Source organism: Armigeres subalbatus, chromosome 2 (assembly GCF_024139115.2).
Source record: "Armigeres subalbatus isolate Guangzhou_Male chromosome 2, GZ_Asu_2, whole genome shotgun sequence".
Classification (NCBI taxonomy): domain Eukaryota; kingdom Metazoa; phylum Arthropoda; class Insecta; order Diptera; family Culicidae; genus Armigeres; species Armigeres subalbatus.
This window is the reverse complement of record NC_085140.1, coordinates 151,086,786-151,103,266: the sequence shown is the minus strand read 5'-3', so window position 1 is coordinate 151,103,266 and position 16,481 is coordinate 151,086,786. Positions and strand designations below refer to the sequence as shown.

The following is a 16,481-nucleotide window of genomic DNA, read 5'->3' as shown; positions in this document are numbered from 1 at the left end:
TGAATAGCGATTATATCATTGAAGCAGAATTATGCCCAAAGTGAATTTGCCCAACGCATTGATAGTCAACGTTCTTGTTCCTAACGACATGCACCCGATTAAGTTAGGTCACCATTCAGCAGCAAACTAAGTTTATCATTCATTTAGTTTATTTTAGTCGAAAATGATTTTTTTTTCAGTCAAAATTGGCCTCCCAAAGTTTTGCTAAAAGATATCTTTGAACTGGGTCGTGCTCCCGATCGTTTTTCTGTTAAACAAAAAACGATCAAGTACTTAAAACATAAGAAATAATAAATTGGGTAATAAACTTAGTAAGTACAGTTGGACAAATAGTTCAGTTTTAGACAGAAATAAAATAACAATGAAAGATTTAGAACTAAATCACATTTATTTAGCTTGGATCCATTGCTAAAGGGTTGAGCTATTTACATAATAAATTATTGATATGTAGCACATGCTTCACTCTAAAAGCGCACGATGGAGTTATATCATACCTTAGTTTAAATTATCTCACAAATGTGTTGCCCAATACAATACATCCATTCTACTAATGTTGAACTCGAACCTTGGCGGGTCTTTTGCGCAAAAGAGAAGAGCTTCTCCTCAGCTCAGCAGTCACTGGGTTGCCGTAGGCCGTGGCTGTACTAATAGATGATCCATTCTTCCCGGTGCTATACGAGTTGGCAACGGCAATGGCTCCACCATTAGTGTTGCCAAAGTTGATTGGGAAATACACATTCGGGACAACAGACCGAGATGTGCCACGACGGCGTTCGATCTGGGTATTTTGTGCTTCTTCTTCGATGGAGTCAGTTTGAACCGGAACTTTCTTTACTTTCTTTTCCGGGATCAAGCTTGTATCAACAGGAACGACAGGAACAGCAGAGGGTTCATCGGCGATAGGATTTTCTACTTGGGGATCATATAAAACTGGAACTTCTTCCTGAGGTTTGTCCTCGACAGGAATTTGTTCCAATGGGTATTGGGCAGGTAAGGAATCAGCATTGGGATCGTCAGCAGGCAAGTACGCACCATCGATATCTGCATCAGGGTAATTTGATAATTAATGAAATATATTTCAAGCAGTTTTACTGATTTACCATTCAAATGAGCTTCCTCGGGGAAAGCAGCTACTCGTTGGTTCCGAAACTGTTGATTTTGAAAGTGAACGCCGTACATTGTCCGTTGCGCAGTTCTGTACGCCATTGGTCTTTGGTGATGAACAAATGCTGCTGAAGGGAAAATAAGCACAATTATAATAACTTAGACATTGCTTGCATTGCATAGTTTTTTTTTTCAATAAACACTCACCATTTTGGGCGGGAATTCCGCACAGCACAGCAAATACAGCCAAAAGCTTAAACATTTCTACAATACTTTTTACCTATGTTTAGTTCTAAATTGAAATTCTCGGATCAAAAAACAGGAGCTAAACTTATGCAATGGTTGGATAAGTTTCCTCCGATAACTGATGGTCCTGACACCGAGAACGGGCATTTTTATACCAAAAATAGCGCATCGACTGATTGGTATTCATGTGGAGTAATTTATTATCGACTCCATTCAAGTGCACGCATGTACCGATATCGCACACCTATATCAGCGTATCTATCCGATTTGATCGAGTTATATTTGTTTCAAACGAATTTTACTGTAGTTCGACTTGTGCTTATTGAATGTAACTAATAGTATTATCTTATCTAAAGTGTTTCCAATCAGAGATCTTTTCCTATTGCTATTTTTATTATCGCCGAGTAATAAAATTGCATTGCAATAATTCTTACCTTGTCACTGCAGCGTAATCTTAAAAGATTCTTCACACCGGTCCTGGGTGATTACAGATCCTTCGAACGTTTGAGTTTTTCAGGTTATTGATCGTTTGAGTCAACCAGCGTGTGTTTGCGTACTACTTCCCTGCTAATTATGTTGCTCTTTGATTTTATTTTCAACATGCGCTTTTAATAACGGACTATAGGCATAATTTAAATTCCCGATTCTTAAGTTAATACAAAGTTCTTTGAGATTGTACAATTACTTGAAAACTAATTCCCCATTTGAAAAATTTCCTAAAACTAGAATATCGCCGAAAATATCATTTCCGCACAAATAAAATATCCTCGAAAATAACCTTACTCCGAATATGAAAATTAAACACTCAATTTTTTAGATGATAGTCCTCCATCTTTCATGTGAGACACACTTTTGGTTATGTAGCATCATCCGATTTGCTTGCAAGTTGCATCAGACGAAGAATCCTGTCCCATTGTTTGTTATCGAAAATTGACCCGATCGGCCACTGCGTTCCAGAGTTATTGACCTGAGTTAAGTCTTCACCTGTGTTCTGTACGATCCATGTATGTTATACACGCTAGGCCGATACCATCACCGATAAGGTGTGGAGAGTTTCTCACGCTTTCGACTATCACACGATAGACAGCTATTCGGCATATCAGTAGCCGACGGTCACTCAGTTTAGTTGTTCGCTAGCCACCGGTCAAGGTAGACGTTAAAATAATTCGAAACTATCGAAATTTTCTTTGCATGCACTTTCTAATAAAACGAGAAGTGGTAGTGTTTATCGTGCCTTGTGCTACTCGCGTAGAGAAAATACCACCTGTGCAAAGGAAAACGTGTTCGTTCGCTGTTCGGAGTTTCTGCTAGTGAATTACAGTGACCATTCCGTTGAAGTTCTAGGTGAGCCACGACCTGCCCATACATATTTATGGTGCCGTGATCAGGATCGTGACCTGCACTACTGAATCCATCTAGCCCATATCAGTGAAAGCTGTGAACCAGCAGCCATCACAACCTAAGAAGATTGCACGTTTTCTCTCTTGAAGCGCCATTGCTGTTGGGTATTGTTCAGATGCCCACTGTTAGCCTTCGCCATTGTTCCTGATCCACGTTGCCGCTAGTAATTACAATCAAAGCCTATTAAATTAGGGTACAAGGTAATGTACCTCTCCAGTGGTTTCTTGCGCATCTGTGGGTGCTTTTAGATGTTTTCTTCATTTTTGCATGGTCATCACAACATCGCCGTTGTGACAGCATAGTAAATGCACTAGACGATCACACCGCCTACAAGGATAAACCCACATCGATTATTTTGTACGACATGGTGGCTTCGAATCAGCAATCATCAACACAATTCTGTTCGGTGGCGATTGGAAATCATCGCTGCGAGGTGTTAGCCGTTTGACACTGCAACGTTAATTATTAGTCACCACTGTTACCCCATCCAAGAACTGCATGCTTCGCTGTGGATATTCGCATGCCATCCCAGTGCTCAATCAGATCATCAGAACGAGTTGCATAGGAGTTTGAAGCACATCAAAACTACTCGCACCAGGGTGCGATTGTTCCAGTTCCGCGGAGATTAATTATACAAGGCTCGAATAGCCTTGGAAAAGGTTAGTACCTGTCCAAGTGACCTATTCGTATATTCGTATCCATCCAGATCTACCCGGTTTCTCTGTTTGCCAGGCACTTTCCTACTTCTTTCCTGCTACCCTACTCTCAAACAAGATGCCGGATGGAAGCACCAGCTCGACTGCCGTGAATGATAGACTGCGAGAACAACTTACTACTCGAAGGACGACACTACTAGCGCAGCTAGGCCGAGCAGAACAGTTCATCGCCCAATACGACGCCGGACGGGATGAGCTCGAGGTACCGCTACGGATGGAGAATTTGGACGTACTTTGGGCATCTCTCGAGGAAGTGCAAACCGCTCTGGAGGACAGCGAAACAACCAGTGAGGGTAAGACCGCCAATCTTAAATTCCGTGCTGCATTCGAGCCGAAGCTATTTAAAATTAAAGCCAATTTAAAAGCTAAACTGCCTCCGCCAATTCTTCCACAAGTCAGTCGCCCTCATGACCCCCCTCGCGTCAATTCCACCTTGTCTAATTTGAAGTTGCCTACCATTTCGCTGCCTGAATTTGACGGTGACTACCGTCAATGGTTAACGTTCCACGACACGTTTAAGGCACTTATCCACGACAACGATGAGTTGCCCGTAATACAAAAGTTCCATTATTTGCGGGCTGCCCTGAAGGCAGAAGCTGCACAATCGATCGAAACAATAGCGATTAGTGCTGCGAATTATACTCTGGCGTGGGATTCATTAATCAGTAGATATTCCAACGAATATTTATTGAAGAAGCGACATTTACAGGACCTGATGGACGTTCCACGAATGAAAAAGGAAGAAAGGCTGCGCTACACTCGACGCTGGATGAATTCCACCGACACATTAAAATGCTCAAGCAGATGGGAGAGCCAACAGATACCTGGAGTACCTTGCTGGAACATCTACTGTGCACAAGACTTCACGACGATACCATTTAGGCTTGGGAAGACCACCCAACATCCGTCAACAACCAGAGCTACTCCTGTCTGATCGAATTTCAGGAGAAACGAATTCGCGTACTGGAATCTATTTCGGCCAACCATCATGGAACTTAGCCTACTATCGGATCCTAGTATAGCAGTTTCCAATTCCGCAAGCCATTCATCAAATTGTCCTGCCATTCCGTAACAGAAAGTGCGTTCTCCAAGTGTCACGCATGTGACAACCGTCATGTTTTAGTTATGCTCTCGGTTCATGGCCAAGACTTTTTCCGAAAGACATCGCCTAGTGAATTCTAAGCGCCTTTTCGTCAATTGCTACCGTCAAGAACATTTTGCCCGTGATTGTTCATCGAACTACACATCTCGAGTGCGTAGTAAGCGACACCATTCTCTGCTGCATTCCAGATTCTCCAACAGTTCCAGTCCATCCAATCAAGATTTCCATCTGGGAGAACCTCCAACGCTGTTACTTTGAATAAGTCCCAGTACAATGACCAACGCCGAGTCCAGTCCGCGTCTGTGACCACTGAACCGATTGAGGTGCAAATCAGTAATGTTGCTCGCGATGCTATTCCTACGGTTTTCATGTTAACAGTAGTGCTTAAAATTGTGGATACATACGGAAAGGAACACTACGCTCGTGCTCTGCTCGATAGTGGTTCTCAACCCAATTTGATAACGGATCGTTTGGCACAACTTCTTCGGTTGAAGCGCCAGAGATCAAACGTGGAAGTGCAAGGGATAGGACAGAAGCCAGAATACGCTACCGAGTCTGTAACAACAGAGATCCGTTCTCGCAGAGGAAAATTTTCTCGCAATGTGACATTCCTCATTCTTCGTAAGATGATTTCCAGTCTTCCTAATAGTACTGTGTCTGTGGACCATTGGAAGCTACCGGAGGATATTTTTCTTGCCGATCCTGGCTTTAATCGCTCCAGTGACGTGGATTTGATTTTGGGATCGCAGTATTTCTTCGATTGGTTCCCTTCTGCGGCCAAAATTCAGTTGTCGGACACTCTACCGATACTCATTGATAGCGAGTTTGGGTGGATCGTCGCTGGTGGATCTCATCTTGTTCCTCCTTCCATGGATTCCATGTGTTGTCAGACAGTTACAATTTCGACGAGTCACCTTGAAGAAAGTTTGGAGAGATTCTGGAACATCGAGGAACTTTCCGCTAGAACTGCTCTCTCCATGGAGGAGAAAGCATGTGAAGATTACTATCGCTCGACTGTTTCCCGCAACGAAGAAGGAAGGTATATTGTTCGATACCCAAAAAATGTAAATTCCAACACCATGATCGGAGAATCGAAGAAAACAGCACTGCGCCGATTCACTCTTTTGGAAGGACGTTTTGCCAGAAACCTCTCGTTGAAGCAAAACTATGAGAGTTTCATGGAAGAATACTTATCATTAGGCCATATGCGCCCAATCCATGAAGAAGAGAAACCCGATGCTCTGGAATGCTACCTTCCGCATCACCCAGTAATAAAAGAATCCAGCACGACCACAAAAACGCGTGTTGTGTTCGATGGATCTAGTACCACCAGTTCCGGATACTCGTTGAATGACGCGCTGTGTGTGGGACCGGTCGTGCAGGACGACCTTCTGACCCTCGTTATACGTTTTCGAAAGTTTCCTGTTGCTTTGGTTGCAGATATTGCCAAAATGTATCGCCAGGTATTAATCCACCCCGAAGACGCACCACCGATTCATCTGCACCTCCCTCAACCTATGAACTTCAGACGATCACCTACGGTCTTGCCCCTTCTTCTTTCCTAGCTACACGCACACTGCAGCAGCTCGCAATCGATGAGGGTCAGGCCTACCCACTTGGAAAGGTTGCACTACAAAAATCGTTCTACGTCGACGACTTCATAGGAGGAGCAAACTCCGTACCGGAAGCCATTCAGTTGCGCGACGAGCTAACGATTCTGTTGTCGAAGGGAGGATTTCCCATCCGGAAATGGACGTCCAATAAATTACCAGTACTAGAAGGACTCGACGCAGATTGCCTAGGAACTCAATCTAGCATTCGATTTGATCCAGACGAAACCGTAAAAACATTAGGCATTTGCTGGGAACCGGAGAAAGACCAATTTCGGTTCAACTTCAATGTAAGACAGAACATATCACGAGCAACAAAGAGGACTATCCTTTCGACTATTTCTCAACTATTCGACCCGTTAGGGTTGATAGCACCTATTGTAGTGCGAGGCAAACTATTGATTCAGCAGTTATGGTTAGCAGCTTGTTCCTGGGACGACGAAGTTCCTGACAATTTGAAACAAAAGTGGGACATCTTCTATCGCCAACTCCCGGAGCTGTCTGAGTTCCGGATTCAACGCTATGCATTCCAACCAAATGCTGAAGTTCAACTCCATACCTTTGCGGATGCTTCCGAAGCTGCTTATGGAGCTTGTTCTTATGCACGTTCAGTGGATTCCGAAGGGAATGTACGAGTCCAGTTGTTAGCAGCAAAAACCCGCGTAGCGCCCCTCAAAAGATTATCGCTCCCCAAGCTTGAATTATGTGCAGCAGTCATCGCAGCTCAGCTATACAGTCGTATCACGGAGGCTCTGGATATGGATGTTGCAGGTTCCTTTTTTTGGTCTGACTCCACGGTGACGCTCCATTGGCTGAAATCCCCTCCTGGTTCGTGGAAAACTTTCGTGGCAAACCGCGTCTCAGAAATCCAGACGACCACCCACGGAGCTAGTTGGAACCACGTTGCAGGTACACAAAACCCCGCTGATCTGCTATCTCGTGGCATGAACACTAAAGATTTCCTGAGCAGTGCTTTGTGGAGAATAGGACCGGAGTGGCTGTCCTGTTGTGAAGGTGAATGGCCGGTGTCCAATCAAGTAGATTCAACCGAAGCAGATACTGAACGCAAACCAGTTAACACCGTCGTAGCCCGTTCTCAACATTTTCACGTTTGACCCGTATAGTCGCCTACTGCTTGAAATTCGCCTACAACACCAGAACTAAAACCAGAACACATCCTGTGAATCTTGTTGGCTCGGATCATTTGCATTCATTAACCGTTGATCAACTTTTGCGCGCAAAAATGACACTAGTTCGTCTCGCACAGGCTGAATGCTTCCAAGAAGAAATACGAGATCTCAAGCAACATCGTTCTCTAAAAAGGCAATCCTCTGTAAGGCTTTTGCATCCATTTAGACCAATTAGGTGCGATGAGGGTGGGAGGGCGACTTAGATTGGTATAACGGCTTTTCGAATTCAAGCACCCAGCTTTGCTTCCAGCTTCCATCCTTGCTATATACTTATAGCAAATTCCTTCCATAATAAATTAATCCACGGTGGCGGCCGTTTAACTTTGGCTGCAATGCGCGAAGAATATTGGCCGATTCATGGACGACGATTGGTCCGAAGCATCATTCGTAACTGTATCCAATGTGCCCGAGCAAATCCCGTCCCGGTTCGTCAGCAGATCGGCCAACTTCCAGTTGCTAGAGTCACCCCCAGCAGACCCTTCGCCGTGACAGGGGTGGACTATGCTGGACCTGTATACCTAAAGGCAATACACAAGCGAGCTTCACCGACGAAAGCGTACATTTGCTTATTCATCTGCTTCACAACGAAAGCTGTTCATCTCGAGCTTGTGAGTGACCTTTCGACCCCGGCTTTCCTCACTGCTCTCCGACGATTCATTGCACGCCGTGGCCGTCCCTCCCACATCCATTCGGACAACGGCAAGAATTTCATCGGAGCAAAAAATGAACTACACCATTTGTATCGCCGGCTGGCTGACCAGAAGGAAGTTGCGAAAATTCAATTCTGCACGGAAGAGCAAATTACCTGGCATCTAAATCCCCCGAAAGCTCCACATTTCGGTGGACTCTGGGAAGCCGCGGTGAAAGTAGCGAAGTCTCAACTATATCGGCAACTCGGATCGTCGCGACTTTCTTTCGAGGACATGTCAACAGTGCTGGCGCAGATAGAGGCAGCAATGAATTCCCGCCCACTCGTTCCGATGACAGAGGATCCAGAAGATTATTCCGTTATTACTCCAGCTCATTTCATCATCGGAACGAGCATGCATGCTCTTCCAGACCCTGATGTGAGCGAAACCAACTTGACTCGTCTAGCCCACCACCAACGTCTTCAGCACTTCTTTCAGCAATTTTGGCATTTCTGGAGAACGGAGTATCTTCAAGAGCTCCAGAAAGATACAACGCGATTTCGAGCCAATAACGAAATTTGTCCCGGAAGACTAGTTGTAATCAGCGATGAGTTTCAGCATCCCACCCGTTGGCCCCTTGGTCGGATCGAAGCTGTCCATCCTGGACCTGACGGTTTGGTTCGAGTGGTCACATTGCGCACATCAAGAGGAAATATCGTTCGGCCTATAACAAAAATTTGCCTCCTGCCAACAGAAACAACGAGAGTTGAAGACAAACAACCACCACGTTACAACCAAGACATCAGCGGTGTTAGTCCTATTATCAACGATTTGTAGTTTAGAAGAAGTTCAGTATTGTAGGCTGCTGTGAATAGGTAGCGAATAGGCTGCTGTAATCAGCCTTGGAATGTATTAGTATTTTAAGTGATATGGCAGTTATGTAATTTTGTTTGAATTAGAAATTCGTGAATTTCGGTGGCGGCGATGTTCTGTACGATCCATGTATGTTATACACGCTAGGCCGATACCATCACCGATAAGGTGTGGAGAGTTTCTCACGCTTTCGACTATCACACGATAGACAGCTATTCGGCATATCAGTAGCCGACGGTCACTCAGTTTAGTTGTTCGCTAGCCACCGGTCAAGGTAGACGTTAAAATAAATCGAAACTATCGAAATTTTCTTTGCATGCACTTTCTAATAAAACGAGAAGTGGTAAAGTTTATCGTGCCTTGTGCTACTCGCGTAGAGAAAATACCACCTGTGCAAAGGAAAACGTGTTCGTTCGCTGTTCGGAGTTTCTACTAGTGAAGTACGGTGACCATTCCGTTGGAGTTCTAGGTGAGCCACGACCTGCCCATACAACCTGTCATAAGTCGAGTTCTATTCCGTTTAATTCCACCACATTGTAGTTAGGGTGGTCGGTATCGGCCATTTTTTAATAATACCGGTATTCGATATTTGGTGGTATCAATACCGGTAATGAACATTTTAGGTATTAAAAGAAAAACTTTTGATTTGGACTTTTGGATGAAAAACAATATTTGTTGGCAAACTTCAAATTTTAAAATCATTGCATGTTGAGCTGGGCAAAGCGAAACTTAAGTAGGCATAGCATAATGAACGACTTATCCCCTAATCCGCATTGAATTTTGTTGGCAATGCTGAGTGTGCCCTTTCTGGTTCAACCTAGTTGGACGAATGGTTTCAAGACTGCCGAAAATAAGTGTCAAGTACCTGCCCTTAATCACTTTAGATTCATAGTATGAGAATACCAAGTGTTTTGCTCTGCTACAGTCTCTTCACAAGTTGTTCTTTAACCGATAAACCAGAAAAATAATCCATAAGGGCATCTTTTTCGTAACGATCGTCAGGTGAGGTCTCAGTTTCAACGATCGCATTAGGAATCTCGTCCGTTTGTTCGGTGTTGAACTTAATCTGTAGATTAAAAAAACACTTTAATAAAGTTAAAGAAAACGTCCGCTTGTTTAATAATCGTTTCTGATCAATTACTTTACGGCAGAATTATTCAAAAAAGCAAAGAGATCGGCGCATTCTGACCGTCTCGCTTGGGTTGGTTTTGACGTAGGACTTACGTCTCTCTTTACTATACCGGGTGTCATTTCAAAATATCTAAATCGGCCGCGTTACGCTGTGTTGAAAGATTTCAAACGTTAATAGCTTTTTCCCTAGTGAACAGATTTCTGCAGTTAACCCCTCAATCGACAGCTTTCAAGTATGCCTTTCATATTAATGCTTGATAATATCCGAAAACTTGTTTCAATAGGCCTAAAACTGTTTTCAAAGCAAAACATTGAATTCACGAAAACCTATAAATATGGGTACCGCATCATTCTTGCATCATTCCATTACCACGTTCTGATTGGTGCAGACGTCAACGAATGAGCTCACGCTAGGTCTGCTAAGAAGGCATAAAATAGCACAGCGCGAATTTTTCCTCTCAATCTGACCGAAACAGGCAAAGCAATAACAGCATCGCATCGTCGGAATTTTTGAACGGTTGCATCATCGTGTCAGACTCGCATTCGCAAACCTAAAGCCTTTTTAAGAGCAAGGCAGAATCGTCACGCGATAGAATTGTCACGACAACACTACTGATCAAGTTTTCTCGGCCGATGGCAGCAGCGGTTAAGCGTTTGGTATTCCTGCAGACATCGATTCATAATGTTTTAAACAATCATAAACTCCCAGTTGAACCGCTCAAGAGGAAATTTACATCTAACATTGTGAATGGATCTTTTCAGAACCACTAATATACTTACTAAAGAGTTTTTCGCAATAGTACAATAGTAGTACAATCAACTAATTAGAGAGCGTTTGCGTGACAATTTTATTAATTCGCGTTCATGGCGATGAATTGTTACAAAATTCTGTCCTCCTCGCTCACGACAAAAGAAAATGCGTTTCTTATTCTAAGATTTCAACGAAAATTTTTGAAATTTCTCCATTAGAATTCCAAAAATTGTCACTGTTTTGAGTCTAAATATTTCAATTTAAAATTTGATTTATTTGTTGATGTAAATAGGTAAATAGCTACTGAATTTTGTGTAACTTTCAAACGTTGGTATAAAGCTTTTGAATATTCTCGGTTAACGTGATTTTGTATTTCAGCAAGTATACTCTATTACCACTATTACCACTCTAGCTAATTTGAAGAGTTAACGCAGTAGCGTCGCGGTATCACAAAAGACAAGCAATGTAGTGAAGAGACATTGCGAGGGGTGCTTAAACGTATAATTCAATGGGCAACATAACATGTCGAAATAATGTGCTAGAAATCATCACATGATCCCATTTTGGAATCTTATTTTAAAAATGAAATGTTTAAAAATGCAATAAAAATTTTCAAAAATTGTGAAAATAGTGTAATATTTGCAATATCGCACCCCTGGCAATCATTTTTAGGCGTTAGTCATCTTTGGTAACTCAAGATGGTGTGAATGTGCTGTCTGTTGCCCAATATATGGGGATTCTTGCTTGGTTGGTCAACGTAAAGGTAGAACCAACAAATGTTTTGCGATGTATTCATCAAAAAGGTGGAACATCGGCTTAAGTTGTAATGCTATAATGAAGAAATCATTCGCTTTATTGATCAATGTAAAGGTGTAGCCATCAGCTGATTTACAATGGTATTATTCATCGAAAAGGCGGAGCTTCGGCGGATTTCCTATGCTATAGTTCATCTTTTTTTGGCAATTATGGCATTGAAAATACTTCGAATGTCCCATATATAATTATTTTGGTAGTGAACTCTTTTATTCATTAGTTAGAAAATAATAATTTTGAAATGTTTTGTCACTTTAATTACCCACGACTAGCAGTGAGCAAACGATGTCTTCTTCTTCTTCTTCGTTGGCATTACATCCCCCACAGGGACATTGCCGCCTCGCAGCTTAGTGTTCATTAAGCACTTCCACAGTTATTAACTGCGAGGTTTCTAAGCCAAGTTACCATTTCTGCATTCGTATATCATGAGGCTAACACGATGATACTTTTATGCCCAGGGAAGTCGAGACAATTTCCAATCCGAAAATTGTCTAGTCCGCTCGGGAATCAAACCCAGCCACCCTCAGCATGGTCTTGCTTTGTAGCCGCGCATCTTACCGCACGGCTAAGGAGGGCCCCGAGCAAACGATGTCTTTTGGTCTTATTCATCAAAGGGGCGGAGTTTCGGCTAGAGTTCTGATATAATGATAAAATCATGGCTCACGCGAGTTTACTTCCTGCTCAAATTTTATCTTGAGCGGTCGGTGGAGAACCAACATCCAGCGACAGGGACAGGCCTGACAATAGTCATCGTCGCAGCAAGAAAAACCGCAGTAGCGACGAGATTTATTGTCTTCATTGCTACTCGATGCATCGTCAATGACGCGCACAACGTTAGCTTTCGTCGTGCAACCAAATCGTCATGACGACAGCGAAGAACGAAGACTTCATACAATTATTCTTCAAGCGGCAGCTGCCCAGCGAAGATTTTTATTATTTCTTTGTGAAAATGAATTTGAAGTAACGTATGAAGATGTTATAAATGCTATCGAAACATTTATGTTACCAAAATTCGTACTATTTCTTTATTCTAGACGTCATTATGTTTTTAACTACTCCGTCTATAATGACGTGCAATCGATTATATGAAGAAGTGACGACGGAAATCGTCTTTTTACTTTCGGCTTCACGACTATCTTCGTGGTAGGCATGCGGCATGCAGAAACCGAATAGGTGTCACGTCGGGCAATGTTATGACGAAGACTATATTTTTTTTCGCTTTCTTCATACGACGAGAATGACTCTAGAAATCAAAGAATTATCTTTTTACATACTTTCATCAATGACAAAAAAAATCAACATTAGATAAAAAATCGATTGATAGCCTTCCATTTTGATATTTTTTCTCTAGATTGGTAACGAAACGTGTAATAATGCTGAGCAAAATATTTATTTTTACATGCATGATCAAGCCAAGTCCTACGTCCACTTCGCGGTTATGTCACAGACATTACCCACTGTTAGTTTTTTTTCCTCAAAAGTCAAAATCATCAAAAAAGTTGGCGGAAGTTTCTGTCGATTGGTTTGACAATTGTTCCTACATAGATTGGAACGCCACGTTGTCTTCATATAGATTGCAGACCTCACAGCAGAGTAGTTCTACAGCAGCTTGAATAGGTTAGAGGGCTTGAATTATTTCACCAACCAATCAATCAATCAATCAATCAATCATCACATCACAAACAATCATCACTGAAGTTGCATTTGGATAAAGCTTCTACTCATAGATTCGTTTGAGCATAGATAACATGCTATTCCAGCGTGCCTTGATATCAGCCACTAATTCAGAGCAAACATATTTTTGCAGCAAATTTCATATATTGCAAATATTAATACATTCCAATTTCATATATTGCGGGTTGGGGGCAGCAGGGACTATGTCCAAGGGCTTGACGATCCCTCCCCAGGCCATCTGTGAGTTGTGGCGCCTGCCTAGGATGTGGTGGGGTTTGACAGTGGGCCCTGTTAAACCTCTATAAAAAGCTGCATGAATCCGCAAGTAGGCTCCGCCAAAGCGACCGTGTGCCGCTCAAAGCGCACAAGCCCAAGTCCTGGTGTTAGGTGGGACGCTAAACAGCCCTGACACGACGGCCCTCCGACGAGACAGGAGGTTTGCGCAGGCCCAATAAGCCGCCTTTAAAAACAACTATTACGAACGACATAGAAGATAATACGACTCGATACAATCGGCAACGACCTTGCCCACTGCGGGACATCAAAATCGTCATAGGTGACATGAACCCACAGGTAGGAAGGGAGGAAATGTATAGACCGGTCATCGGACCGGATAGTCTGCACACCGTATCGAATGACAACGGCCAACGATACATAAACTTCGCAGCCTCCCGCGGAATGGTAGTCCGAAGCACCTTTTTTCCCCGCAAAAATATCCACAAGGGCACATGGAGATCACCTAACCAAGAAACGGAAAACCAAATCGACCACGTTCTAATCGACGGTAAATTCTTCTCCGACATCACGAACGTCCGCACTTACCGCAGTGTGAATATTGAATCCGACCACTACCTCGTTGCAGTATGCCTGCGCTCAAAACTCTCGACGGTGTACAACACACGTCGAAGTCGGACGCCGCGGCTTAACATTGGGCGGCTACAAGACGGTAGACTAGCCCAAGAATACGCGCAGCAGCTGGAAGTGGCTGGAGAGATATTCGATCCGCCATTGGTAGCACCGCAACCGCTGCACTTGGCACGGTGCCCCCGGATCAGAGAAACGACTGGTATGACGGCGAATGTGAGCAGTTAGTAGAAGAGAAGAATGCAGCATGGGCGAGATTGCTGCAACATCGCACGGGGGCGAACGAGGCACGATATAAACAGGCGCGGAACAGACAAAACTCTATTTTCCGGAGGAAAAAGAGTCAGCAGGAAGATCGAGACCGTGAAGAGACGGAGCATCTGTACCGCGCTAATAACACACGAAAGTTCTATGAGATGTTGAACCGTTCACGTGACGGCCACGTGCCACCGCCTGATATGTGTAAAGACATAAACGGGAACCTTCTTACGAACGAGCGTGAGGTGATCCAAAGGTGGCGGCAGCACTACGAAGAGCACCTAAATGGCGATGTGGCTGACTAAGATGGCGGTATGGTGATGAACCTGGGGGAACGCGCGCAGGACATAATTCTACCGACTCCGGATCTCCAGGAAATCCAGGAGAAGATTGGCCGGCTGAAAACAACAAAGCCCCTGGGGTTGACCAACTACCAGGAGAGCTATTTAAACAGGTGGTGAGGCACTGACTAGAGCGCTGCACTGGGTCATTACCAAGATTTGGGAGGAGGAAGTTTTGCCGCAGGAGTGGATGGAAGGTGTCGTGTGTACCATCGACAAAAAGGGCGATAAGCTGGATTGTAGCAACTACCGCGCAATCACATTGCTGAACGCCGCCTACAAGGTACTCTCCCAAATTTTATGCCGTCGACTAGCACCAATTGCAAGGGAGTTCGTGGGGCAGTACCAGGCGGGTTTTATGGGCGAACGCTCCACCACGGACCAGGTGTTCGCCATTCGCCAAGTACTGCAGAAATGCCGCGAATACAACGTGCCCACACATCATCTATTCATCGGCTTCAAAGCCGCATATGATACAATCGATCGGGACCAGCTATGGCAGCTAATGCACGAAAACGGATTTCCGGATAAACTGACACGGTTGATCAAAGCGACGATGGATCGGGTGATGTGCGAAGCTCGAGTTTCAGGGGCATTCTCGAGTCCCTTCGAAACCCGCAGAGGGTTACGGCAAGGTGATGGTCTTTCGTGTCTGCTATTCAACATCGCTTTGGAAGGGGTAATACGAAGAGCAGGGATTACCACGAGTGGTACAATTTTCAATAAGTCCGTCCAGCTATTTGGCTTCGCCGACGACATAGATATTATGGCACGTAACTTTGAGAATATGCAGGAATCCTACATCAGACTGAAGCGGGAAGCCAAGCGAATCGGACTAGTCATCAACACGTCGAAGACGAAGTACATGATAGGAAGAGGTTCAAGAGAAGACAATGTGAGCCACCCACCGCGAGTTTGCATCGGTGGTGACGAAATCGAGGTGGTAGAAGAATTTGTGTACTTGGGCCAGGGCTGACAATAGTCATCGTCATAGCACGAAATGCCACAGTAGCGACGAGTTGCAGTGTCTTCATTGCTACTCTACACATCGTCAATGACGCGCACGATGTTGGCTTTCGTCGTGTAACCAAATCGTCATGACGGCATCGAAGAACAAAGACTTCATACCGTTATTCTTCAAGCGGCAGCTGCCATGCGAAGAATTTTACTAATTTTTTGTAATAATGAATTTGAAGCGTATGAAAGCGCTATGAATGTTATCGATATATTTATGTTACCAAAGTTCCTACTATTTGTTTATTTGAGACGCTGTTATGTTTTTAACCAGTCCATCTATAATGACGTGCAATCAATTGTGTGAAGAATTGACGACGAAAATCGTCATAACTTGGCTGCACGACTATCGTCGTGGTACGCATGCGGCGCGAAGAAAACGAATAGGTGTTGCGTCGTGCAATGTTATGACGAAGACTAAATTTTTTTCGCTTTCTTCATACGACGAGAATGACTATTGTCAGCCCTGACTTGGGCTCACTGGTGACCGCCGAAAATGATACCAGCAGAGAAATTCAGAGATGCATAGTGGCTGGAAATCGTACATACTTTGGACTCCGCAAGACGCTCCGATCGAATAGAATTTGCCGCCGTACCAAACTGACAATCTACAAAACGCTCATTAGACCGGTAGTCCTCTACGGACACGAGACGTGGATGATGCTCGTGGAGGACCGTGGAGGAGGCGAATGAACCACGAGTCGCATCAGCTGTTGGGAGAACCATCCATCGTTCACACCGCGAAAATCGGACGACTGCGGTGG

The 16,481-nt window shown here is 44.0% G+C and overlaps 3 protein-coding genes across 4 annotated transcripts; 2 read left to right on the top strand and 1 right to left on the bottom strand.

Moving 5' to 3' along the window:
- Window positions 1-401: 401 nt before the first annotated feature.
- On the bottom strand, window positions 402-1,451 carry LOC134215278 (uncharacterized). 2 transcript variants are annotated; one of them, XM_062694496.1, is made up of 3 exons: window positions 1,312-1,451; window positions 1,101-1,232; window positions 402-1,041 (listed from the first exon to the last, which is right to left on the bottom strand). In XM_062694496.1, the coding sequence occupies exons 1-3, from the start codon at window positions 1,364-1,366 to the stop codon at window positions 548-550; spliced, it is 681 nt and encodes a 226-aa protein (XP_062550480.1). In that variant the 5' UTR covers window positions 1,367-1,451; the 3' UTR covers window positions 402-547. The 2 variants fall into 2 exon arrangements, with proteins under 2 accessions (XP_062550480.1, XP_062550481.1); XM_062694497.1 differs by having other exon boundaries at window positions 1,101-1,229.
- Window positions 1,452-4,937: 3,486 nt separating this feature from the next.
- LOC134209305 (uncharacterized) lies at window positions 4,938-6,548 on the top strand. The gene is made up of 3 exons (XM_062685298.1): window positions 4,938-6,032; window positions 6,098-6,469; window positions 6,543-6,548. The coding sequence occupies exons 1-3, from the start codon at window positions 4,938-4,940 to the stop codon at window positions 6,546-6,548; spliced, it is 1,473 nt and encodes a 490-aa protein (XP_062541282.1).
- A 1,153-nt stretch (window positions 6,549-7,701) lies between these two features.
- On the top strand, window positions 7,702-8,835 carry LOC134209304 (uncharacterized). Its single transcript, XM_062685297.1, has one exon. The coding sequence runs from the start codon at window positions 7,702-7,704 to the stop codon at window positions 8,833-8,835; it is 1,134 nt and encodes a 377-aa protein (XP_062541281.1).
- The last annotated feature ends 7,646 nt before the right edge of the window (window positions 8,836-16,481 follow it).